Genomic DNA, 27754 nt, shown 5'->3' with positions numbered 1-27754 from the left:
ACGCGTGACGGGTAACCATTTGGCGGCCTAATTCGTTGACACCGCGTTGTCCACTCGTTGACAACGCATTGCCCACTAGTGACCATTGGGTGGATCAACTAGTTGACTACTCATCAAGAGTGTGAGTAGAGGTGCTGCCGAAGTGGCGTGGAGTTGATATAGTGTGCGAAGACCTTTATAATTGCATTTCCTTTTTGCATAGTAAACAAACCTATTTTCTAACTTTAGACAGCCGCCTTGTAGCACTTGTAGTAATCATTCCTACGAGAAACAGAATTAAAACACGCTTGTACAATGAAATTTTAAATGTAAGCTTATAGACTTGTGAACTTGTAACGTACGAGAAATAGGCCCCTGGTAGACCATATTTGTAGTACTGGACCATAGACTAGGAATCCTCTAGACGTAGTTTAGAGCAATTATTTCATGCAACCGATGCTGCCAAAAATGCGGGGGTGCGCGGGACGAGGTTAGCGAGATCCCGTGCCGTGATTGGTCCGTTCAAACGACGAACGAGTTCACGGACGTCACACAAAGACACTTTCGACTCGAACATGGAGTAAATTTACCGTATGCGTGGCAGCGGGGGTAGCGCGACTATGCTCAGTCTAGAGGATGTTTTGTCTGTGTACTGGACTATAGTTGGGTGCTTTTACGGTATAAGTTTAGGTGGAATTAATGTTTATCATTCCGTTTTCAGCGTAAACTGGACAGGCGAAGAGCTAACACGAGCACCGCACTCGCAGTCCCAACCTGCTCTACGCGCCTCCCTCCGCGGCGCCCCGCTCCCCCCGCCGCGCCGCACCCCCGCACAGATCATTCGATCTCGCTCTACTGACATCGTCGCACTGGATCCGGACAGAGTGAGACCGACGCTGGCCAAACAGAAGCCTCTGACTGAGAGTGAGTACATAAATAGGTACAATCGCCTGCGCTCACGGTGTTCCACCCTTAGGGCGATTCTCGTTTGAACGCCTTGCAGGTAGCCGGTAGTAAGACATATGTAACTTCGTATAAGATGAATAAAGTCTAAGGAAAAAACGTGCCTCGGAAATCAAGAAAAAGTCATTCTCGGATAGATGGCGCACACACCTTTAGCCTATACTCGGCTAGATGGCGTGACGACACCGTTTCATATTTAACAATTTTAACACATAAATATCAGTGAATGAACATGGGTCAAAATGATATAAAAATAATAAAATCATTTATCCATATATATAATTTTTTTTGATAATTTTATACGTTTTCATTTAGAGTTTTAGTCGTGTGTCGATAGATGGCAGTAAATTTACTGTGACTACAAAATTTACTATGACAGGACCCCTCTATACTATTTATTCTCTTTGCCGGTAGTAAGGTGCAAGGCAATTTTTTCTTTACTGGAACACCGCGAGCGCAAGTGATTGTACCTACTTCTTCTTAGTCGGACCCTCATTACTTAGGATCGTGACCACTTGACGAAAATAATAACTGTCGCGAATCTAATTACACTGTGCACGGTTTTTCAATATTTTTAATTATTTTTAAAAACTAAACTTTTGATAAACCTTATTTCAGATTCAATGAGCGTGGACGCCCCAAGCCCGTCGAGCATCACGCCTCCTGAGGAGGAATCCACGGACTCCTCTCTGGTGGAGGAGGACGGGGTCCCCAAGCCGCGGCGGCGGCGCCTCCATCTGCCCTTCGGCAAGAAGGCCAAGACCCCGGCGTGACCCACACGCCGGCCCACGGTGCGGTAAGGCCCTAGGCTGTATAAGGCCCGAAATTAGGATGGTTAGGGTGGATATTGTTTATAGAAACAAAAAGCATAATTCAATTTTTCCATAATAACTAAAACCATGTAGTTTTTTGAAATATATCCACTGAGTATATTTATATTTACAAATACAGTGAAATCTCGATAATCCGGCACTTCGATGGTTCGGTACATCCAGTAATCCGGCACTAATATTGGGATACAAAAATGATCATTCTATGCCCTAATTTACTATGTGCGCTAACATTTTCGCCATTCAATCTCTTTATTAATGGCTAAGTTCCAAATAAGAGTAGTTTTTTTTATATAGTATTTTAGTAAAATGTATTTCTACACATCAATAATATGCAATTTTCTCTAACTTCCAGTAATCCGGCTCTCTTGTGTCAGCATTAGTGCCGGATTAGTGAGATTGTACTGTACATTTAAAACCAATGAAAAGTCCATCAAGCCACACTTGTATTTGCGCTTTGAGTGGCGGAATGTAATGTAACTAACGAACCTACCTCAGCCATCAGTGAAGTTTGTAGGAAATTCACTTTGATATTTTAACTTTGGTTTGTTATAAATTATAAACTTAATCATCATTCATCCTGCTATTTGAAATTATGCATTTTGTTTATATGACAGAATGGCACCTCTCGTAACATAATGGCAGTACCATTCTTAATTACCGTAATAAATAAACGGCCTTATGCGATTAACACTCCTGACTTTTAGCAGCATAATGAATAGTTACATTATTTTTGAAATGTGACACCTTTATATCGACTCCATATTATCTTATCTCATTCGCGTGGAAATTAACTTACACGTTCAAAAATATAGTTAAATCTCGAACGATAGTGGCGCCAATATGTAAAAAAATATTTTTGTATACGACAATTTTACGTTATAAGAATTGACTGTTTCACACTCATTTCATAGGTCAATTTTATCTACATGGTTCTAATACCTTAGAACAGACCATAGGTCCAATAGAGTGCTTCCGACATATGAAAATTGCAAATATTTAGGGTCCTACCTTTTAGTGAGTGATTTGAAGGAATTTGTGACAATAGGTACTGCAAAAATTAAAAGCCACTACATTTGACGAATACACCTTATTATCTGTTTAATATATTATTTTACCAAACCGTCGGCATTGCTGCATTGTTTTTTATAAGTACTAAAATCTTAATGGACTGTAAATAAATACAACATATATTTATGAGTGAGCGAGAAATAGTTCAATGTATTTAGCCCTGAGTGTGTTTAGCACTTTTGCACATATGTTACTGTTGTCTACACTTGTTTTGAATTTAGGTAGAATTTATTATATTAATTAAATAGTTTTATTAATTATTTGTTCCGACGTATGTACTTAAAGTTGTCGAGTATTACGAATGACGGAGTATTGTGGACATTGTATATAAATGTATTTTATGTAATACCATGTGAGATGCTGTGTCACATACAGGGTTGGGCAAAATACTGGCTTCCACGTATTTCAAATACAAATTACAAAATACATTTTTAAAAGTATTTGAAATACCAAATACAAATTACTTTGGTGACGGGTATTTGAAATACAAAATACAAATTAGGGGTCATCCATTAATTACGTCACACGTTTAGGGGAGGGAGGGGGTCAAGAAAATGTGACATATTGTGACATGGGGGAGGGGGGAGACACAAACTTTGTGACGTCACTTTAACTTCATCAGTAACCGATTTTTTTTTTAATTATTTCATTCGCTGTACATTTAAATAACAAGTTTTTAAAACGATAATCGTTTTTATTCTTTTAATTTTCTTTCCTAAGCAGTTTTGGGTTATAAAATTACTAATATTTATATCGTCAAAAATATTTTGATAAAATATTAATAATACTTAGGTACTTACTTAATTCGATTTGGCGATTTCGTAGAAAAAATGTGACGTCACACTAGGGGGGAGGGGTTTGCCAAATGTGACAAGGGGGGGGGGGGGGGGGGGTCAAAAAACCTAGAAATTCGTGTGACGTAATTAATGGATGACCCCTTACAGTGTTTAAAATAATGTATTTCAAATACAAAATACCTTCCAATTTTTTTGTTTAATCATTTAGTTTTTTTAACGAATATCCTTTCCTAAAAACTTATAGGGTCATTGCGCTAGTTTTCGTCCACTTGACGAAATTTGAATATAAACCTACATTGCTGCACAAATTTGGACTGATTTCAATCCTTAATGTCGAAACAATATATATATCTGTCTACATATCAAAATTATGGACCAGACCAGGACTGGTCCATAAATTCAAAGTCGCTCAGCGAGCTATGGAAAGGGCTATGCTCGGAGTCTCTCTGAGGGATATCAAAATTATATTTCGCAAATAGTAAATTAAAAATGAAATATATTATTTGCTAATCCGTCAAGTAGTCTAAAACTAGAGCATGGACGGAAACTACTGCAATGACCCTATACCCTGGCTGTTGAAGAAAAGTTCCGCGCAGAATAGTTCGCGCATTGTATTTGCCCTCGTACAAGTCGTACATTATATTTAAATAAACGTTCCATTTTAGGATTATAGAATTTAATAAAATGTATTTTGTAGAAATGTATTTTGATGCTTTAAGTATTTGAAATACAAAATACATGTGAGTGCAGTATTTGAAATACCAAATACAAAATACTTTTCCAGGTAGTATTTGAAATACAAATACAAAATACAAAAATGTATTTCAAATACGTATTTCAAATACATGTAATTGAAATACTGCCCAACCCTGGTCACATATAAACGAAAAAAAACCGGGCAAGTGCGAGTCGGACTCGCGCACGAAGGGTTCCGTACCATAATGCAAAAAAAAAAACTAAAAAAAAGCAAAAAAAAAAACGGTCACCCATCCAAGTACTGACCACTCCCGACGTTGCTTAACTTTGGTCAAAAATCACGTCTGTTGTATGGGAGCCCCATTTAAATCTTTATTTTATTCTGTTTTTAGTATTTGTTGTTATAGCGGCAACAGAAATACATCATCTGTGAAAATTTCAACTGTCTAGCTATCACGGTTCGTGAGATACAGCCTGGTGACAGACGGACGGACGGACGGACGGACGGACGGACGGACGGACGGACAGCGAAGTCTTAGTAATAGGGTCCCGTTTTACCCTTTGGGTACGGAACCCTAAAAACACACCGAAAAAAATCGCCAAGTATTTTGTTAATAACAAATCATGTGACATTGCATTTGCATTAGATCCACTACGTAACTAGGCAATATAAAAGTCAGTTTAATATTTATGAATAGCGTTTTAAGAGTGATCTGATCGACCACAAAAGGGGTATTCCACGAAAATGTAGCTTACGTCACGCCATTCTTCTAATACTTCTGAAAATGCTGAGAAAGCGATATTGGGTCTGGTAATATTTCATGACTAATGGCGAAGAAATTGGCAGTATTTTCTTGAACTTTACGAATTCAGTTGAGGTAGCTGCCATACACGGCAATAGCGTTACGTAAACGACATTCTCGTGGAATGACCCAAAATATATGTGATGATTTTTATACACTTTCAAATGCTTGTTTGGAATGTTTTCTTTTCGACTATCTAGTATTTATATTTCTAAATTGTTAACTCTCTCCCAGTTTGTTTATTTTTGGGGCTTACTTATCTTATATTTTGACTAGATTTTGATTTGGCTATTTTGTGCTGACAGTTTTAATCACTTTTTTCGATCTAACTGCCTACTTTCGCTTAGTAGTGATACATGAGCATATCATTGTAAACATAACATTTATTTTCAACTAGAGTATTTGTGTCGTTTCCAAGCAAAAAGTTCTACTTTGTCGCTTGCTTATGGCGAAGGACGCTTTGACAGGTTACTCGTATCTATTCAAGCAAATCTCGTCCTTATTGTAAGCGACATAGTGGGATTTGACTAGACTTCGGCATATTTTTAATTATTTCAGCAAATCAATAGGTTATTCGCTCTATTTTATACTTTAATATATATTATTCATGTTTACATAGGATTCGCGCTTACTTTAAAATTAACTAGATAATACTTTTGTAAATAACTGTTACAGCCTATTAATGAGGGTTTTCAGTTACTTTATGTTTGCTACAGACGGTTCATAATACTATAATTGTCTATATTCTATGTGAATATCTATGTCAAACTGTAGTTTCCTCGGAAATTCCGTTTTAGAATAAATAATGATATTTTTCGAATAAATTAAACAATTTAAGAAGACACTTTTTCGTGATTGAAACACAACATGTCTTCGACTGTAATCATATTAGATCAAACCCGCTTTCTGTCAACTGCAGTTTCTATCATAACCCAGTTATATTGGAATATTTTTTGCCCGTCTCTGAATATACCTAGTTATACTACCAATCCTGATAACCCTCATTAAAACGTACGTGTCAATTTTCTGTAAGTAAAATTTAGTAAAACTAAACAAGTCATGTCGCATCATTCCCTCGTTTGCGTAGTATGATAGCGATGTCACCCCTATCTGTGTAGTGTAGCGTATTTTAAGGTAATTCGGTGCTAAAACGTTGTCAGACTGAAAAACCGCGTGGCTCAAATTTTTATTATTCGCTGTTTTTTCAATGTGACGTTTTTTTGCAAAAGTGTACTTTATCGGAGGCCATTAAGGTGATATTTTCATAAAGTTGTAGTTGTTAATACTCCGATAAAAATGCAGATGGTATTCCAGTAATTGCTTACCACCAGGCGGATCTGCTTGTTTGCCTTCAACATCATAAAGAAACCTGTCTTTTGCTTAAAATCGTCACAAATATACCTACATGTGGTTGTTATGTCCTTTTGTATTGATGGCGCCCATATGAAATTTACAAAAAGCCACTCAGTTCCGATTTTTTTATTTATTAGAGTTTTTAGCCGGCTTAGTGAAACGTAGAATTTTGAAAATTTACATTATATAAGTGTTGTCAGTTTATTAATTGTGTACGCAATCGCTAGCGTGGAGGTCGGTTCGGTTCTAACTTGGCTAACGCACTACCGTGCGCCTTTTCAACTAAACCTTTTTGCCGCCGGCTCTATGTATTGTTTTTTTCTCGACTAAAATGGCAATTGTGATCACATTTTTTTTACTCTAAGGAGTCTATAGGTATTTAGTTCTAGAGTCAGTTCTGTCATTTTAATCGTGTAAAAAACCTATACCGATGGTTTGCTAGGCTAAACTTACACTTCGGCATGCTCTAAGCCGGAACCCTTGACTTTACATAGTTGTATCTTATCTATCGGTGACTATAGGATTTTTCTCATAGCTTGGATACGGTGACAGCCGTCATCTCAATACATATTTTAGTTTTAAGGTTATAAATTGTATAAATATGACAGTTTTTTCCGTACCCAAGCTATGTGTAAAATAATATAGTTCGTCCAAGCTAACTGTGCACAAACTTGAATAGAACATTATTATACACGTCATATCTTCATAGAAATTTGACATTAAGTAATGATCAATTAATCACATTGCAATGCCGTGCAGAGTTATCTTGGTCCCACTCTAGGTAATATTATCGTGACATCAGCAGTGTAACGTTTGACTATGCCCTAGGAACCCCATGTGTATTATATGCTAATAAAATTGTTAGGATTAATAAGTAATAACTTACCCAATGTTTGTGATTTAGAAAACTACTGAAGTTATTGTGAGATGAAGGGTTCGCGTACCCTTAACTATTTAGTAATAATTTAGCAATATTTGTTATCGAGGTTTGAAAAAAAAAATAGGATTTTTTATAAATTTACAAGATAAGAATTCAGGACATACAAAAGCAATTTAACAAAAATAAGTTAACTTTTTAACCCTTTCAACGCTAAGGATGCCTAAAGTTGTACCTAGATGTTTATAGATATGCCAAGCGGCGTCGAAAGGGCTAAGGGTGTCTTCCGAGCGTGGCTCGGCAGACCACTTAAGAAGAATAATGTTAGCAAATGCAATATTAATTTAGTTATCACGATGTAGATCTGAACGTGATATGTAATAAAAGACAAATCGTGATACATTGTTAAATAACTGTCAATAAATTGATCCAACGAAAACAGCATTTTCTTTTTCTTACCTGGTTTTGAGTAACATTGATCAATGTGCCGTCGGAGTTTTCAAAATAGGGAATATTACGCAAAACTCTGCGTAGAGGGCGTCACTAATTCAATCACATGGCCTACCGTGAAACATACCAGTCTAAAGTTCGGTTTCTGCCTCTATCACTCTTGCTTATTCGATCGATAGAGAGGCAGATAAAGAAATTTCGATTTTCGCGTTTCGCGGTAGGCCACCTGTAAACAAACCGCATTGATGCAACAATGTCATAGTAAAAACTTAAAATAAAAAACTGTTTAAGGCCTAGTATGTACAAGTTACTCTATGGTTTAGTAATAGTAGTTTATGTGACTGGTACATAATGAATGGCATTAAAATACGAGTGTGGTTTTATGAAACGAATGAAATGAGTTTCATAAAAGGATCACACGAGTATTTTAATGCCTAATTATGTACAGTTACATACACTGCTTTATCTACACATATATTATAAACTTTCTATAATATATTCACTGACCTCATATTACAGCCGACATTGGGGCACTTTTTTCCCTTGCGGAACTCGCAGATATGAGGTGGCGTCTCCGAAATATCTTTATCGCACATTTTACACGAAACTTTTGTTATAGTTACTTTAAAAACAACAAAACAAATTATTTTTTACTACAAACTAATTAAAAGATAAACTGTACGTCAAATGGCGGCAAATGAAAACTTTTTTCACGCATGTCACGCATCCGTAGTTTTTTTTTTAATTCAGAGACAAACTAGAGTCGGGGTCGATTACCATATCGTCCGATACCAACTTACAAGCGAGATTTGTCAATATTGTATGCAATTGACATTTGATTTCGAATAAAACGTCATCTCGACTGATATTAGAATAGGGGTCAAATCAAATTGCTTTTTTTTTCAGAGATGTTCGAAATTTGAATTTCATTACCAAATCGATTTTGATATAGTAATGAAGCTATTACCACATTTTCACAGATAAGAAATTTGCTGTAACAGAACAGTTTATCGTAATGTGGGCCATTATTTACGGATTTTGAAGGCATCATAGAGAGTTTATGATATGTGTGTAGATAAACAAATTAGTGCTGCACTCTGGCGGCAGAACATTGCAGTAATACTCCCTATTGTCCACAGAAAAAACTGAATCATAAAATCGAAGATATAAGCTTCGTATATCGCTGCTTTGTATCTATGGGAATAGAGATTTTCCGTTTCAAATATGAAAGTTTCCTATTTTCCTGTGAAATTTGCATTTTTGAAGTGAAAACTTCTATAACGGCCCTGTGCACTTTTTGAGGTGGGGAAAAAATGTTAAACTCGCGTGAGATTACGTCACCGTAAGACGATCACGTGACCGTAAGACTGTTACATGTAATGTCATTGAGTTTTTCTTTATTGATGCCATCTAGTGAGTTTCGCTCTAACTGGTATTAATATGAGTACTAACAGTGATGTACTTTAGGGGTTCAAGTAATGCGACGAAATAACGCTAGATGGCGTTAACCTCCTGCATTTTGCACTAGTCATTGAGTTTTCACTTGTGCCGGCACTCCCTGAGTGCAACCCGTTGTTTTTTTTGGAAAAGTTCGCAACTTGCACATTTGTTGTAATCCTGAAGGAAATAACTAGATCGTACGTTGTGAGCTCGACTGCAGTTTTTTCTGAACACCGTAGCCGTAGACCAATCCACCTCACGCAGCATACTCTAGCGGCCATCTTTAGAATTATCAAAACTAAGGGTAAATTCGGTCCCACTACTGAGCTTTAAAGGGCCCCACTGATTAACAGTCCGCCGGACGGTATCGGCCTGTCAGTTGTTCGGAATTGTCAAAATTTTGTTCTAACTGAAAGGCCAATACCGTCCGGCGGACTGTTAATCAGTGGGCCCCTTAAATGGCCATCGCGGATTCGCGATTAATGTTGTGTTTATTTATCAAATTGTTATCCCATCTCTGCCAACACTGCTAGGGAAAAGAAAAGGAGATGAAATAAAATAGGTAGCGTACATTAATAAGTTTATTTTAAAAACGTGTACAAATACCTTATAGCTGGTGTATGCGGTTGATATTGTAATACTAAATCCAATGTCTTATTACACCATAAGACATCGACAACTCCTGTGTTCCTTAACATAACAATTACGCCTATGTAACGGGCTTACTTGCGCTGCGTTCTAAACGATGCATCAGTAAAATGTATTATAAACAACTATGTATTAGTCTTAAAACGCGTTTTTATAACTATCGGCTGTTGCTACATCACATGTGTTTATCGTAACCGTTAAATAACTGACGAAACGAAAAACGCAGATAATACAAATATCAACTGCGCTTTTAGGACGGCAGGAAGGCGCAAAGCACCAAAACTATAAGAAAATCAATTTCAATGGCCACGCTAAAGGCGGATAATTCTTACAAAATTAATTTTAAAATGAAGACTGCAATAAAAATAATTGTAACATTCAAAATATGAAGGAATGTATGGGAAATGAAAACTATTGCGAGGTTACATATGATTACAACTGTCAAAACTTCTTTAAGGGCGACAAGAATCTCGTCAGTACCAGCTGACTATCACAAGTAAATCGAGATATAAAAGAGAAACCTTATATCAAAGCACACTCGCAATCACTTCAAAAAATGTGATCACGTGTAAAATATGTTTGAGTGGCCTTGTTTATGAAACTGTTTTTAATTACGTTACATTCATTGTCGCGCCGGCATTCCACAAAATTTCAGATGCTACAAAAACAAAAGGCACTTTCAATGTAAAAATGCATCAGATTTGGCTTCAATTTCAACAAAAAAATCCTTACATATGCAATGATGCGGCTTCGAACCGATACCTTTCAACTTGCACCGCTACTCGCACGAAGAATTGACAGCACCATGTACCATTTACCCATGGGTTATCAGGCTAGGGTCAAGTGCAAGCTACTGCTGCTTGCACTCTGCGGGGTTCTCTTGGGGCGCCTTGTTGGGTTTCTTAGGCCGGGGCCTCCGGGGAGCTGGCTCGTCGTCTTCGCTTTCTTCGGTTGAGCATTCCTCTTCCTCCTGCGTTATTAGTGAAAGGTAAGCAAGTGGCATGTTACTGTTAAACTAAATTGTTTTGACAGGCAATTGTACAGATATTAAGTGGCTAACGTGGACACGACAGGAAAGTTAGTATCTGGTCAAAGAAAAAATCGTGTGCCGAAAGTAGTTCCACTAGATTGCACTTTCACAATGCCTGTGACTTGTGAGGACCTAATGCGATCTAATAAAACTGATTTTTACCCTTCGAACGCCAATACTTTGGGATTTATGCTAACAACGCCGAAAATTAATAGTGAATGAGATGGCAAACGCAACCTGTTTCATAAACTTTGTTTTTGTAGTTTCTAATAACTAATGTTGGCGTGTGCGTGAAATATTAAAGTGACAAATGGCGGTCAAAAGGTTAACAGCGTGAGAAAACCGACAATGATATTATAGTGAATGTAGTTTGTCTATAAAAATAAATAACATAACATCAATAGTTAAAGAATAAATATTACCTTTTGTCTTTATTTTCGTAACTATGCAAGTGAATTCTGCAGCCATCAGCATTCAACACACGAACGGACAAGGGGACGCATGCAAAATATGAATCAAGCCAAAATAAAACACATGAATAAAAGCTCATAATTTTTATTGTCGTCATAGCGACATCATGCCAAAACACAAGCCATAACCATTATGTAAACTACCTGACGAGCTGCTATACACTTGACGATATTATGCTAACTTCAATAAAAAGTTACATAAATAAAATATACGACTATCGATCTAGCTATTGTCAAGTCACTATTATTATTAAAATATATCTCTGAGAGAAAGATCACAGGTATTGCGATGCTCGAGTAGAAATGCAGTTTGGCACTAGAGATTCAGTCGCACGGCGACAAGCTTCACGATGGAATGACACTTACAATTTCATACATAGTAGAAAAAACATTAATAGCCTTCGTGAATCATAATATCACATTAAATTTTAAAGTACAATCAAATAGTAAAACCAATAAAGAAAAATACACTACACTACTATAATAATAAATAAAAACGAAATTATTGTATAAACTAAACTAGAAATGCAATAAAGTTATCTTAACAGACATGCAGTCGTGCATCGAAGGCACCTTTCGCGAGCTGCCAACAGGTTGTTCTACTACATATTTATCTGGTCCGAGGATAAACCATGCATAGATCAGGATCGCGAGTATAATATCCTAATAACATCTAGCGGCGTTAACTATAAATTTATAATTCTACCGGGTTCATTGCAGAGTATTAACAGCCTATCACTTGTCGCTAGGCGATATAGTGTTTAATATCTAAATATGTGATAGATATGTGCGCATTAAGGCCTCTCGGTGCTACATAAGGCTATGGTCGCATCAGTCGTCCGCGTCCGAGACCTCCTCAGTACCGGAGTCCTCGTCGGAATACGAATCCTCCTGAAATCAAACACCGACGTTGGTCCCGGTCCCTGCCCCGCCTCCAGACGTAGATACCGCATGACACTTTGAACGCGTTTTCAACTCATCATAAATGGTATGTAGATTAGGTACAGTCGATATTTTCGACACGGCAAAATCGCAAATAAGCATGCAAATATATCACATATACATCCTTTATTTTTTGTCTAGCATTCAATACTCGCAAACTAAACTAGAGATATCAGTGGTTTTAAAAAGGATCTGCATACCATCTATCATGTTGCTACCGCGAATAACAATTTCAAGCAAAACAAAACAAACAAGGGACCTTCGTCTGAACAGGGGAGGGATGGGGACAAAATAAAATCCACTCAAAACTAACTACGTAAGCGTTTGAAATATCTACCATGCAACTAAAACGTATGGGAGCTAGATGGCTGTAGAATTCACTATACTGTAATGTAAATATAAATCTTAATAGAATATAGATAGATTTGTAATATTCTTTAACTACTTATAATATAATAAATGATCACAGCTTAGGTATAGCTGTAAACATTTTATCCGTATGAGTCAATAAAAATGTGGCGAACGGCATTCTACACATTTTTTACACCAATCGATCAATGATCGACTAATGTTGTGAATTAGGTCTCAGAAGTCTTAAACGCTCAAGTTTCTTTCTACTATGAGTGCAAGCCTTTGAAACATCAGTCTTTTAAGACTGGACTAAACCTAACCCACAATATTATGGCCGTCAAATGAGTCGGGGTAACCGTAGTCGACAATCAATCGATTGGTGTTACAATGGGTCCGAACAGAACGCCATACAATATCTAATTTTAAAAGCTAGAATGAAGAACGGTGTACCATTATCCGAAGCGATTGAAAGCGTGAATGCTATTTGTCTGTCGTGACCAGACCACAACGAGCTAGCATGATATTCAAAAATACTGATGAATCGCGTGACACGTGAATCTTTTTTGTTGAAAGAAAGCATTGACAGCAAACTATTTATGGTTTAAGTTGAGCTTTTACAAATCTCAATAGAAATGTAGTAATATATATATGCAAGCATCATAAATAACTACATTTTTCAGTCTTCACTGTGACTTAGATTGCTACATCTTAAAATGTAACTATCAAAATCACCGTAATTGTACTGCTGTTAGAAATGATACCAACAACCCAATCTTTCAATTTCGTTTATTTGGTGAGAATGATGAGTGAACTTATGATAGCTGCTAAAATGTCGCTTTATCGTCATTTGACCATCAAAACTCACTTTCAGTATAGTTTGCACAATTTTGTATTAATCAAAATTTCATTATTTTGGCAAATTTTCCCTTCAAGGGCTGGATTAAATGCTTTAGGCATCGTATATCAACACCATGCGTTTTTAATACAGATTCGTTTGTGAGTTGTGGTAGCCAACATGAATATGATAGCTGTAACGTGTTTGCGGTTCAAAATTATCAAGATGCTCATTGCATTCCACGAAATTTTCTACCGATGTCCCGTACAAACGCGATTTTTTGCAGGTATACATTTTTTTTTTGACACAAACAATGCTCTGTAAATTGAAACATTGAAATAATGCTTTTGGAAGGGACAGCTCATGGAATGCCTCGTTTCGATGTGTAGTAGGGGTATTAGTGCGTACCTCCTCCTCGTAATCATCATCATCGTCGTCGTCGAGCCCCTCGCCCGTGTAGAGCAGCACGGCGCGCGACACCACGCGCTCGCGGATGTAGTGCCCGATCTCGAAGTCCGCCGTCAGTAGCGCCTGCACAACATAGTGGTTAGCATCAATCTAGTATATAACTGGATTAGGCATGAGGGGTGGGGGGAATGACCGAACGGGATAGTCTTATGTATCTTTCAGTAGGAGTAGCAGCGAAAGCGCTATTATTGTTTGTCCTTGTTACAGCCTTACATTTTTTTATTCCCCACCGTAAATTTAGTATGAATTATGAGCAACAAATAAATTCGACCAATCATAGTGATCATAGTGTCGCGTTGCGTATGTTTTGTCCATTATCCCTCACGGTGGCACGCGTATAGCACATCTATAGGATCCTAGCATCTATGGTGGTTAGTAATGTGATATTTATGAGTCTTTTGTAAGATTAAGATATTCAAATTGGTAATGCTACTCGGAAGAGTTTAGCCGTATAGGAATTCGCCGTTGACATGATTGTGGTTTTCCTGTTACTGGATATTTACAAAAAAATGCATAGAGACCAAGAAATCTGCAGGGATTTTGATAGCCCACGCAGTGCAGGTGTTATTTTAAACGTCAAACTTCTATGAATTTATGACGTATAAATAACACTTGCACTGCGTGCTTTTCTTGGTCTAACTCTAGTTAGGACAGACCAAGAATTTGTTGCAGAAAACATACCTCCTTATGCCTACATTTGTCCTACCCATAGGACGTATAGAACACTTGTTTGTTTAAGTCACGTTAAGTCCCACGGCCGTGACATCGCACATGAGACCATAAAAAACGTATGAAGTCAAAATCCTACTGACTTAAGAGGTGGGTTAGGTTGTCTATGTTTTGAGCAGTTGTTCCGTATTTTTTTGTCTGTGAATACCCTCGTGGGTATTCGTGTGCTTTGGCTTCTTCGTTATCGTCTTCACTATCACGTTGTCGCTCTTCTTCCAGTCGAATTTAAGGCCACCCCACACAACCGTTTCCCGAGCGTCAGCGTCTATTCAATTCTATGGCTGCTCGACGCAACGTTGGCGCAACTGCGGAGCGACGCCATTTTCCATCTGACCAGACGCCGACGCTAGTGGGGTGGGCAAGGGTAAACCCATCAAAATGAAGTATTTACCTGGATATCGGACGCTAGAGTGGAGTTAGGGTCCTCAGGCATGGCGGGCGGCGAGAAAAAGTTGAAGAAGGAGTCCGCCTGCACGGACTTGGTGACCGTGCGCACGGACCCACGGGACTTGTGCTTCTGCTTCTTCTTTATCGTCTTCACTGTCACGTTCTTGCCTTTCTTCCAGTTGATTTCGCAACCCTGGAATTATAGGATGTTGTAGTGGATGCAGAGTGTGAAAGTTGGGGTGCTGGTGGAATGTTGACTCAGTTGGTAGTGCATGTTGTTGAACATCAATGTATTCAGATATCGGTGTAAGGTTTGTCATCATTTAACCAAGCGTATTTGCGTTTTAAAAGCGTTTCATCTCAATTTTGTCCAATATTTTGAAATTGATATTTATTTATGTAAAATTGATCAGTTTTGCTAGTGGCTAGAGAAATTTAGTACAAGTCTATAAGTTCAGGAAGCAACTTTAGTAATAAAGTAAGGACGCTAAACACGAAGAATTGCGTACATTGACCCGCCATTTCCTATCTCTATCCCACACGCGTAATTATATTGCTCTCTCGCCCATCATGGCGGCGGTCATTTTGACAGTTCTAAAAAAGAAGCTGATTTGACTAGTAGGAAAGTACCAAATTGTATAAACTAAAATTTTGTGCGTATTACCTCAAAGTGGGACACTGCGTAAAAACTAAAAATGCTAAATACAACTTACAAGTATGATATACAAACCTTGCATGAATAGATTTCAGGGCCTTCAAATTCTAGTGGGTTCTCCTCATCAGGCTTGCACTTCATGGAGTATTCCTTAGTGAGCACCGTGTTTGTGAAGTAGTCGTTGGGCGCGAAGTGGAACTCCAGCGTGAAGCCGATGGGGTCTTCGTGCATTAGGACTGGAAATAAAGGTTGATTTTAGTTTGGGTTTTGTAGAATTCTGTGGTGGGTCCTTACCCAGGTTAGGCCTCAGTTGGTAGTGCATGTTGAATAATCATGGCATTCAGGTCTTGGTGATAAAGAAGTCATCATTTGAGATTTTTCCTAATTCTGCATACAATGCTGTCTCGCCTACACAGGTATTAACAAAAACAAAATCTAGTATGATAATTTGACAATGTTAAACCACCTAATAGTAATTTTTTTATTTTTTTTATTTACATACAATATATATACAGTGGTACTACTAAACGAAATTAATAACTAGCTTAAATCTAAAATAGGCCCTTGAGGCATTGTACCAAGGATGCTGGCGGCATTTCCTCGCTGTATCGCAATGCTGATTAAAGGTAATTAGATTATAGTATGTGACAAAGTTGTTAGGTATAGTTGTTATGTTTTCGAATTATTTTTCTGACTGCACCCACATTCGAAAATTTGTTTTGCCCTATGGCTGACTGGTAGAGAATGCGTTAAGGCGTTAAGTCCGCCTACTTATTTTTTAATACTTAATTAAGAACAAATAAATGTTTAGCTCAGCATAAATGGGAAATCATTTCAACTTGGGCAATGATGCCTTTGTATGCTCGGTTGTTCCCCACTACAGTTCGCCGTCTCAATCGATTCTCGCGTTATTTTGTGAGCAGATTCGATTATTATAAAGTTAAACCTCACCTTTAATATCCTGCAAGGTCTTAAGGATAGGCTCGTCATGTTCCTGCATCATCTCGCACAGCATGGACACGTTTCTGAATATCGTGTACCAGAAGTCGGGCACTCCTTTGACATTGGGGTCCATTGGGGGTCTGAAAAGGTACGGCTGGTTAGTAGACATGTTAAAACAAGTTTGATGGGCTTGGACGGTGTGGAGCCTCAGTTGGTGATGCATGTTTGGATCCTCATGGCATTCAGATCTTGGTGATAAGTAGGTCATCATGTACAAGTTTTTGCTAAGTATGACTTAGGTCAGTGGGGAGACACTCCTCACTTCGGGCAAACTCGGCTCCGTTCGGCTCAGCATTGCTCCGAGCAATTATTAGGGTTGGCACCACTTGACTTCCTTTTGGGTGCACGACCACAGATAAGATAATGTCTTGAATTTTGACAACCCTAAATAGCCGAAAAGGATGGTGCCATACATTAGAAACGGATAGTATGTTTTGTCCCTGAAGCGCTGTCAAACTTCGGTTTTGTAGGAAGTGTCCTTTCTGTACTGTAGTACTATTATTTACTTTTGTCCTTAGGTAGCCGAAAAGATCATACTAAGGCCGCGGACTGGACGCACACGGCGGCGGGCTGTCGTCCAAAACAAGTTCATTCAAGTCTATACACTTCGATCGTGCCGGTCGTGACCGGGCGTCCGTGGGTCCAGTCCCCAATCCTTAGATTTGGGCCGTTTCACGAAGCCCTTTGTTCAAGGGTTTAAAAAGTGTTCAGATAGAGCCTGGACATTTAGGGGGTCCCTACATTTCTATTAATTTTAAAACGGGACGACGCGGGATTTCACCGAATCATACGGAGTTTTTAAATTCTTCATCAATTTCTTTACGGCCCAAAGAATGGAGGTACTTAGCTTGTTTAAGAATAGTAAAAATTCTTTGCTAGCTTATACTTTACTTTCTATTACTGAGAATTCCATTTTCAAAATCATTTGTTGTTGAGATAGCACTATTTGGCTTAGGAGGACAGTATGATACTTACTCAGCCGGCGGTTTGACCTCTCCCTCCTTCTTCTCCTCGCCGTCGGTGAGCGCGGCCTGCTGCACGGCGCGGGCCAGCTCCTCCTCCTCGGTCTCGTCGCGCCACGGGTTCAGGCACTCGTTGTCCGTGGGCTCGTACGCGCCGTTCACGATTTGAGCGCGCTGTTTAGATAAAGTGATGGTTAGTTCATAGTAGGGTACTTTTCAATACATTTTGACTATCTTCTGTGTTACGAGACTTAATTTGTTTAGTTCAGTAACTGCCGTGATAATAATGGTTCAAGTTTTAGGTAACTATTTATACTCTGTATCTTTAGGTATTTAAATAAAAGTAAACAAAATCTACTCTCAAATGGCTCCTTAAGCCAGTTGAGGGTAGATGAAAAGATTACATGATCAAATAATGTAGGTTTTAGTCAGGTCGTTCTCATGACTGATCCAGGCGGTTTTGTATTTGGTTGGTTAACCAATAAATGTTATATAAAACTACCCGAAAATATACAAATTGTTTGTTTACTTTTATTTAAATACCTAAAGATACAGAATATAGATGTAAACCGTAAAATGTGTCTAGAAGACAACTTCTCTTTACACACGCACTGTAGGCTTAGCACATGATAGGCGCGACAGTATCTCGTCCCGACCCGTCTTTTTCTCATCATCATCAGCCTACTCTCGTCCACTGCTGGACATAGGCTTCTCCTATTGCATTGCACGCCATTGAGCACGATTTACGGAAACTCTGATCCAGCTCTTGCCAGCCGCCTTGCGAAGGTCATCGCTCCATCTAGTCTGAGGGCGTCCTACACTACGTTTGCCGATGCGCGATCTCCACTCGAGAACTCGTTTACCCCAACGGTTATCGGTTATCTGTATCGTTCTCACCTCATGTTGACAGGGCAACTAGACTAATTTACGTGGTGTGAGTAACCTACCTTCTCAAACAATGGCTTGTACAGCTTCTCATATTTGCACTCCAACTGGTGCACCTCGCTGTAGAACTTGGACTCGACATCGACGAACTCCTTCTGGAGCGCCCTGAGCGCGCGGACCCGCCGTCTCACGTTCGGAGGGAGGGACGCTATGGCCTCCGCGTGGATACGGTTCGTGATGGCCGCGAGCATCTCGCCGCGGGTCATGCCGCTGTAACAAGGGCAAATAAATACATTGTTGGCTTTTGGGATTGCCTAAATGGGCCGAATTTTATTTTGTTCTCGATTTTGTTATTAGTTCGATGTGGATAAAATTTGTCCGGTTTGAAAAGCACCTCGTTCTCATAAATCCGGAAGCAAAAATGGATGCAAAAAAATGTGCCTATGTAATTTTTCGTTGAGTTATGAAAATATCGTACGTTTTCGTAACTCGAGAGGTTTATAATAATTATAATATTTTTGATAATCTAATTTAGGAAAATTTTACGAAATAAATTCGACAACAATAAAAATCGGCTTATACATATGTAGTCTCTACGGCTACACCAAAGTTCTGAAGACTCAATTTGAAAGAATTTGTTTCCAGAAAGAAACCTTTCCTAAAATAAATCCATACAGCTATTACGTACGGAATCTCAGAAGTAAAACTTTTCAAGGAGCTACCACGTTTTTATATTGTTTATTTATAGAAGTCTTTATAGAGGTTCTTTGAGCAAATAAGGTCAAGAACGTAATTCCTCTCAAAAATAGGGCCAATCGTCTTTTACGATGTAAACAATCGGGATAGGGCTGTTTAACATCTTTGACGGGACGTAAATATCCAGCATACGAAAAGCTGCGATTGCTGCATGATTAGACTATAGTCTGTATCTTTAGGTATTTAAAAAAGAGTAAACAAAATCTACCCTCAAATGGCTTTAAAAGCCAGTTGACGGTAGATGAAAACATTAACGTATTTTGTACATATAAAATATAAAAACACAAAAATCTAAATAAAAAATATGTGTTGTCAATGTAAAGTCAATATATCTGTCAATCAGTTTGGTAAGTCTCATAAAGATTGGGTGTTTAATTTTGTAATTATGGTAAATCAACAAGAACGCCGTCGTCAGACAGCATGTAATTTCTATTAATGTAGTAAATAAAGGTAGTGGACCCCGCAGTAATTCCTCAGCCAGAAAAAACTTTACAGTATGATAAAGTGTCAATAAATAAAAAGTATTGTATACATTTCCAAAGAATAATAATAATAGAATTAAAGTAAATACCTAAAGTCTTAAATCGTTAATATCTTTTTACGGAAAAATGCTCCGTTCAAACTTTCTTCACCAGACATATTCATGTAACGTATTGCAACAATATATGAAATATCAAAAAAATATCCCAGCAGAAATACCAGTATTAATAAAATACAATTTTTTGGCGTGTCTTGGACCGGAAAATTGCTCAGTCTAATTTTTTCACTGGAATGCCATTTTATTGCCGTTTTATACCTACAAAATGAAAATCTAAAAATTTTCCACTCAGTTTTTAATAGTTCTATAATACATACATTTCGATACGCATTTTTTTTGGATTTTTTTACCCACTGCGCCAAATTATGTTCTAAGATCATATAAGAAGAAAAAAATGACAGCAATTTTCCGATGAAAATGAGCGTCAAAAAAAGGAAGTATCATAAAAAAATATTCTCATGTTTGACAAAACTTTTAGATTTTTTTCTAGTATCACATACTGATACAAATAACTTATTTTGTAAAATAATTTTGGACTGAGGAATTACTCGGTTCAATAATAATCAGATTTGTGTTTTTACCTAACTTAGGAGTGTTTTTTTTTTTGGATATTTATAATTTTAGTCTCGGCTCATACTATACAATAACCAAGCTAAATTTCATCGACTGAGAAATTAATGCATGGGTCTCCATACAACAACTTGCTTCATTTACTACACTATATAGTAGCCATCCCCTATGGCCGAAATCAAAGGTGGTGGAACATTTTGTGCAAATGGGTGAGAGTCGAAGCACTATTTACAATATTCTGGCGTCCTTTGCCTTGAAGAAAACCACTGCTAGAAAGCCTGGTTCTGGAAACTATTCCAGCTTGAGCAAGGTTTCTGAGAGAGCTCGATTAAAGAAAATTACGGCCGGCCGTGTCGCAAAATCTTATAGAGAGCTCGGAAGAAAATTTAAAACTGACGGCAAAACTGTTAAAAAATATCTTAAAGACATGGGCATCGATAAGCGATGTAGAAAAGTTAAGCCCACTGTCTCTGAAAACCAAGAAATCACTCAGAAAGTACGGCTGCGTAAATTAGTCAAAGAAATATTTTACGCCAAAAACAAATGTCACTTGCGTTATGGATGACGAGTCATATTTCACGTTAGATGGAAACGAGTGATTTGAGAACACCGATGGTCCAACCGATGAGAACGAGAAATATATGTTGAACATACAAAATTTCCTAAAAAAGTTTTGCTATGGCTTGCCATCAGTCGACGCGGAATGTCTAAGCCTGTATTCTTTGAGTCAGGTTTAGCTGTGAACGCCGACCGCTACATAGAGCGTTGTTTGCCATTAGTGCGGGATTTCATAAATACGAGTCATAGAGGAGAAAATGTAGTGTTTTGGCCAGACTTAGCCTCAAGCCATTATTCCAAAAAAACCCTTAGCAAAATGGCGGAGTTAAACATCCCATACGTACCGAAGACATCAAATCCACCTAATGTTCCGCAACTTCGCCCTATAGAAGATTTTTGGGCAAATCTAAAGAGGCGAGTATATTGCAATAATTTTCGTCCCAAAAATGTACAGTTTGATTCGAAAAATAAAATCGGAGCTGAATAAAATGCCGACATCTGTGTTTTCGACAGCGATGGACAAAGTACCACAGAACTGCCGTAAAGCATCTCGCATGGGAGTAAACTATTTTTTACATTAAGCCTTGATTACACGATATGATAATGATATACCTTTACATTATTATAAGAACATAATTATTTTAAAAAAGAATGGTGTTTTTTTATTTAAAACAATATTGAACTTTGTCCAAATTTACCTCCGCATACGTTACATGATCAAATAATGTAGGTTAAAGTCAGGTCGTTCAGTGACAGATCCAAGTGGTTTTGTATTCGGTTGGTTAATCAATAAATGTTATAACAACCCGAAAATGTACAAATTATTTGTTTACTTTTACTTAAGTACCTAAAGATACAAAGTATAGATTGCAGACTATCATCTCATCTAGAGATGTACAAACAGCAACACTTAACTATCCATCGGTGGACCTTATTACAAAAGGCATACGGTCCACCTATGGACAGATAAAGAGTGTGGGCGATGTTACAAGTTGCAGAAAGCTTCGTTCTCCATAGAAAAATATGATTGGTTTCCGAAATTATTCCACGTGGAAATTCCATTTTGGGAACTCCGGTGGCACATCACTAACCTCATCTCTAGGGGTTATTTAACGCTTTTACAGAAATTATTAACAGTATGTATCACTTAAGAAAGACTAGAATATGCTATAAGAACAAATTGTTAAAAACAAACCAAAGATATAATCCTACTACCTTCATATAGGTACTATTAAGTAAGAATGATTAATTCTTCAATCAGTCATTAACCCACTCATTTATCATGTACGCACTTTCAGTTCCAAGGTGAAGAGAACAATGATGGGAGAAAAACTAGCAAGGCTAGACTTTTTTGAAGTGCTAAGTCATGATTGCTAATCTTTTTCTAAGAAGATACTATGATGTGGGAATCTATTGATATACCTTTACAGCTTTTTCATTTTCTTCAAGTTAATGAAGTGTTACTATAGTAGATTAATCTTTTAGAAATTCTGTATTTAATCAAGCTTTTTCATTTATGTGGGGATTGACAATTTTTTTGTTGTTCCATAATGGCTTGGGTCTTAGAATGCAAGTATTTGTACTACAACAAAAATGACATTATTTTGAAGGGTGACTCTGGACTCCCATGACACGTAACCATGGCAAAGTGTAACAAGAAAAAACTTCACCCTTTTAACAGTATTGATTAAAAAGACAAGATATTTTTAATTGCTATTTTGTGTACTGCAGGATAAAGGTTTCCCCTTTCTTTAAAGAATGTATGATTTGTGCTCATTGTTTTTTGTAACTATGTATCAGGGATGTTGCGCATGCAGATTTTTTGACATCCGCGGACGCGGATACGGATATTTAAAAGCTCACATCCGCGGATGCGGATATCAAGATTAGGTACTTAAAAAACGTCAAATATTAAATTTTTAGTATTTTTTATTTAAAATAAAACGAAACGTTTACTATTTGAGCAAAAATATAGGTGCGTTATATTTAATAAACAGTAACTATGCCGTCTTTTCTGGATCTAGACGATTTCGTTATAGGTAATGACGAAATTACCTAGCACTTACGCCGCCGCTAGGACGTTCCTGTACCGACTTGTTTGACATCCACATCTGCATAAGCTCCGCATCGATTTTATGCGGATGTTGAAATTATTTATGTATGAAAATATTTAATGCCCTTCCGGAAAACATCAAACCCCTGCCTCTAAACCCATTTAAAGCACAACTATATCGTTGGCTCAAAAAACAGGTGTTTTACTCTGTAAGTGAGTTGTTCGATATGTAATAGGTACCTAGTATTAAGTAGAAATATTCGTTTTAAGTTAACTATGTACCTACCTATCAAATAGATGAAGACTAATAGCTTTAAGATAATATTTGCATGCTTAACCAGCAAAATATGTTTCTGTACGGGAATATTTTTCCAATAACACCTTGTTATACCATATTTTATGCAAATAAAGAATTTTCATTTTCATTTCATTTTCAATGCGAAGTTCCGCGGATGCGGATGCGAATATTCGCAACATCCCTGCTATGTATACAGGGTGGAAAGGCACGACGATCCTTTCCGGAAATGGGAGATAGTTTAGCCTAAGCTCTATATTTTCTCCATAGAAACTATGTTAATATGGGCAACCGTTTCTAAATTATGACCTTTTAAACATCCACGCAAAAAACTACTTTGTTCTAACCCTAACAGGTGACAGAGTCAATGAACTTACTTGTAAACAATCAGTATTCGACAGGAAATTATGCTAATTTGTTGCCATCTAACCATTTTTAGGTCTGCTTACAGCACGGTAAGAATCATTGCAGGATTTTCGCTTTCTTAGTGGTTCCACTTGTTCAATACTTGAATGAAATAGTTATGTTATTCCTTAATATTAATAATACTAACCACAACATTGTTTACAACGACAGTTCAAATGGTGACATTGACAACCACTCAAAAGTACGCAATCGTCTTATAAATATCTCTGGTTTCCTTGACTGATAAAAAGGTTTTAGTTTCTTAACACGTTTCACAAAATTATTTTCGAATTGGAAACTATCTAAAATAATTAAAAATAACAAGTAGGTTGTGTTAGTTGCACCAAATGAACTTGCAAAAATTAAATACTAAGAATAAATCAAGAATAAATACTTCTTCAATACCAAACTAACAAACCTTCTTGCGTGGTAGGAAATAGACAAGACGTCTGATGTTTGAAATTAAATTTTCATTGAACTATACTTATTGAATGTCATATTCTTCAAATAAAAATGTTAGATGCTCGTGGCTATTTAAATTTGTGGGGCTGTGTAAAAGATATGGTGTACCAAACCAAACGGAATGTGAAACTGCGGACGAAATGAGACAAAGGCTAATTGGTGCTTTCTGCGGAGGATAAATGACCGCATGTGCATCGACATACTCGGGTACGGGCTGCGGCGGCGTTGTAATACACGGAGGTACATTTGAACACCGTATGTGAAAAGAAGATAGTATTAAATATTGGAAAAAAGTAATTATCTAAGAAAGTAATAAAATTGTTTGTAATATTTTTGCATGCATTTGATTTATTTGACATTTATGCGTCATTCATACATCATTGCGATACTGTCAACGATCGGAAAAAAGTGTAAAGTCCCGAGCTTTCCCGACGGAGATCCTTAATCTAGCCGTCATGTGCACATGCTATAGGGTTATCACCACAGTTAAAAAGTAGTATTTTTGCAATTTTTGTTTTTTACTCAATTAACGATTCTTACCATTACCAATAGTCTCTGTATCACTTAAACGACCTAATACTTCCGGGAAGGATCGTCGTGCCTTTCCACCCTGTATACATATTTTATTTAATCAAGCCAGTTTTATAACAATAAAACCTTACAAATTGTTTCCGAATCCGAAGACCAGCCAACCATAAAAGTCTCTAGGTAGCTAAGATCTACTCCAATTTATATAAATGTTTATTTTTATCTCCTACTGATATCTTATCTTGGATAGTTACATCGTGCGCTTATAAATCAGTAAGATGAAGACAAGATAGTGATTTCATTTCCATGCTAGATTGAGTTTGAACTAGAGCATGAAATGAATCATCATTGGGTCATTGACCTTACGTTTAAGACTGAACAAGTAAAGATTATTGTTCTTACTAATTGTTTTCAGTTGCAATGCTAATTTGTCTGTAGAATAGGCGTGTTGAAAAGATGATTGACCTATAAAATATTTCAAGGTCAGCTGAGGCATGCTATTTTAGGAATGCTCCATAGTAGCATACTTTCATGCGTAGTAAACACGTGTTGTTGAACATGTGGGTTTTTTAATATATTTCTGATGAAACTTTTTTCAATGAGAACTTTATGAAGCCATACATTGTCATAGTAATTAACATAGCATGTGAATACATTGTCAGACCTACATGTCTCTCTCAACTTGTTAACAAAATGAGTCCTTGTCTACCTATAGAGTAGGCACCATGCTTGTGACACATCTGTCTGCTTATCATCAGGTAAGAGATATTGTTTTTAGAAGACCTTGCTAAGTCAGTGAGCACTTGTAAGATTACAGAGCTCACTTTGTAAGAAATTAACGGCTTCATAAATCCTTAGAAAACCAGACAAGAGTTTAGTTTCACAACGGTTAGATACGCAAGTGCTATAGAAACCTGATATGTCAATGTAGAAATCTTTCAGAAAAAATTAACATCAGTAAGCTGATATTATGAGAAACCAAAACTTGAAACTGTTTTAAAACTATCATCTAAGTAATAATCTTAGTTGTTCAGTACAATATAAAACTACCTTGTGTCATTTGTAAGGAATTCTACTGCAAAGTAAACTTGGTTTAACTGTTAAAGCTTCTTGAATCATTCCTGCCTAAATTAAGATCATTACTCATTGGATGAGTATTCGGGTCACATGACACATTCAATTAAAGTTTGAACATGTGATGGGGAAGCATGGTCTTACTATCCGTAGTCTACCATGTATGTCAGTTTTAGAAGTATCAGTTTTTTGCTTATTGATGCCACACAGGGCATAAGAGATGTAGGTATCTCATTATGCTTGTATTTCAACTTATTGCCATAACAGTATTTTTTCATGAGAGCCTTTAAATTATAAAAGAGGACTTAATAAATCTGTGATATTAGCTATGTAGAACTAGAACCATTAAATGTGTTATGAGTAATTTAGTTCAATATTAAATTGTAAACCTAATTGTACTACAAATTGTTTCTTAAATAATTAATGAAGATAGTAATTTAATTTGCACCAATACTTGACGTTCCTTCCAACAAAATAACCTAGTCCATTTTTTTTTAATAATCATAAGAAATCCTAACTTATGGGACATGATCATGCCGCGGCCGTATTTATTAAGTGATTCATGAGGACTACCATAAAAGGATACCCTGCACATGTTATCCCACATGTCTAACTACGAGAACTACTAAGGAACTACACGAAACAAAGTTTCACAAAGAACATAACCTATAAACATGAACTGACCTTTTCATGAGGTGCTGCGCCAGTTCACCACCACCAACAATCTCCTCCTCATCACCGGATTCCACCTCCGAAGTCGCATCGCCAGCACGCTCAACAGTACCCATGGTTTCTCCTAAAACAACACCAAAAGTTAAGTTTGCCGCCACGTTGAAACAAAACGATGTGCCGGCTAGAAAAAACAATATATTATTAAATTTCTATACTCATGTCAATGTCATTAATTAACTGACAACCAAAAAGCAAAATAACCATTTATACAATGAAACATGCAGGCTATTCATAAGATTTCATATCTGAAAACATAGTGCGCAGTACATATAAAAACCAATTTCGGTTCGCTGACCGACCACATGGCTGAAGATGTTACACGCTGATATTAGCCAAAAGGAAACACCAATATATACTTACAAGAGTTCACGAATTACAAAGGAAACTATATGTTCAATTAACGATCACTAAAACTATTTAATACAATTTATTTGAAACATCAACGTACCTTACTGCGGACAAAATTTGTTGGAAAAGAAAGATGGCGGTGTGAACTCATGAACTGAGAAATCAAACGGCAGCAAACGGAGAGGCAATGTGATTGGCACAAAGTGAATGAATGAAATGAACGGTTGATTAGAATTTGGAATGGAACGAATGGAATTGCCCGGAAGTAATTAAATAAATTGCCATACATGAAAAACTGAAAACTTTTATCCCCCATTCGTACGAGAGCTTTTTCAACGCGCGTTAATAAAGCGCTTGAATCTGTCCGCACTCTAAATTCAATTTAACGACCAAGGCTTAAAGTCGAAAATCCAACAACGCTTGATAAAAAGCACCACCGCTGTCGTGTGAATAGATACATGGTTATCCATTTGTGTCATTCAAACGCTTTTTTAACGCGCGTTGAAAAAGCTGCCGTGCGTATGCGGCCTTATAGACTAGCCTTTACAAATATAGATGGTCAAGCAAATCTTGTCAGTAGAAAAAGGCGCGAAATTCAAATATTCTATGAGACGGTATCCCTTCGCCCCTACATTTTTCAAATTTGCCGCATTTTTCTACTGACAAGATCTGCTTGACCAACTATATACTCTCGTTAGTAGAAAAGAGCGGCAAATTTAAAAACGTACTCGCGAAGGGTTTTCGTCCTATAGAAAATTAGAATTTCGCGCCTTTTACTACTGACTAGACATGTACTTTCCGTGTACCCCAGT

The 27754-nt window shown here is 37.2% G+C and overlaps 3 protein-coding genes and 1 long non-coding RNA gene across 5 annotated transcripts in view; 3 read left to right on the top strand and 1 right to left on the bottom strand.

The window, feature by feature from the left end:
- The window catches only part of LOC134794898 (stromal interaction molecule homolog), a 145924-nt gene extending 142709 nt beyond the window's left edge, over window positions 1–3215 (top strand). The window contains exons 14-15 of the mRNA XM_063766743.1: window positions 701–903; window positions 1561–3215. Coding sequence (XP_063622813.1) covers window positions 701–903; window positions 1561–1715 — 358 coding nt within the window. The 3' untranslated portion in view covers window positions 1716–3215. The remainder of the gene's footprint in view (window positions 1–700; window positions 904–1560) is intronic.
- Window positions 1–27754, top strand: part of LOC134794983 (uncharacterized) — a 312799-nt gene that overhangs the window by 173398 nt on the left and 111647 nt on the right. The gene's annotated exons all lie outside the window — the stretch shown is intronic.
- Window positions 1–27754, top strand: part of LOC134794914 (uncharacterized) — a 443559-nt gene that overhangs the window by 386880 nt on the left and 28925 nt on the right. The window lies entirely within an intron of this gene.
- LOC134794830 (nucleosome assembly protein 1-like 1) lies at window positions 9828–27154 on the bottom strand. Of its 2 annotated transcripts, none has more exons than XM_063766630.1 (9): window positions 27043–27154; window positions 26547–26658; window positions 18686–18893; window positions 17752–17912; window positions 16726–16856; window positions 15850–16010; window positions 15124–15312; window positions 13944–14066; window positions 9828–10877 (listed from the first exon to the last, which is right to left on the bottom strand). In XM_063766630.1, exons 2-9 carry the CDS (start codon window positions 26648–26650, stop codon window positions 10758–10760), a joined length of 1197 nt encoding a protein of 398 aa, XP_063622700.1. In that variant the 5' UTR covers window positions 26651–26658; window positions 27043–27154; the 3' UTR covers window positions 9828–10757. The 2 variants fall into 2 exon arrangements, with proteins under 2 accessions (XP_063622700.1, XP_063622701.1); XM_063766631.1 differs by lacking the exon at window positions 9828–10877 and adding an exon at window positions 11477–12298.

The sequence above is a fragment of the Cydia splendana genome, chromosome 11 (genome assembly GCF_910591565.1).
Source record: "Cydia splendana chromosome 11, ilCydSple1.2, whole genome shotgun sequence".
Classification (NCBI taxonomy): Eukaryota; Metazoa; Arthropoda; class Insecta; order Lepidoptera; family Tortricidae; genus Cydia; species Cydia splendana.
Note: the sequence above shows the minus strand (reverse complement) of the source record. Positions and strands in the feature narration are given on the sequence as shown.

Bases quoted from the DNA above. Each gene is read 5' to 3' on its own strand.
- LOC134794830 (XM_063766630.1), bottom strand. From the start codon at position 26,650: ATGGGTACTGTTGAGCGTGCTGGCGATGCGACTTCGGAGGTGGAATCC. The intron at 17,913-18,685 runs GTAGGTTACTCA...TTATCTAAACAG, and splicing joins ACAAGCCATTGTTTGAGAAG to CGCGCTCAAATCGTGAACGG. The intron at 16,857-17,751 runs GTAAGTATCATA...GTACCTTTTCAG, and splicing joins GAGGTCAAACCGCCGGCTGA to ACCCCCAATGGACCCCAATG.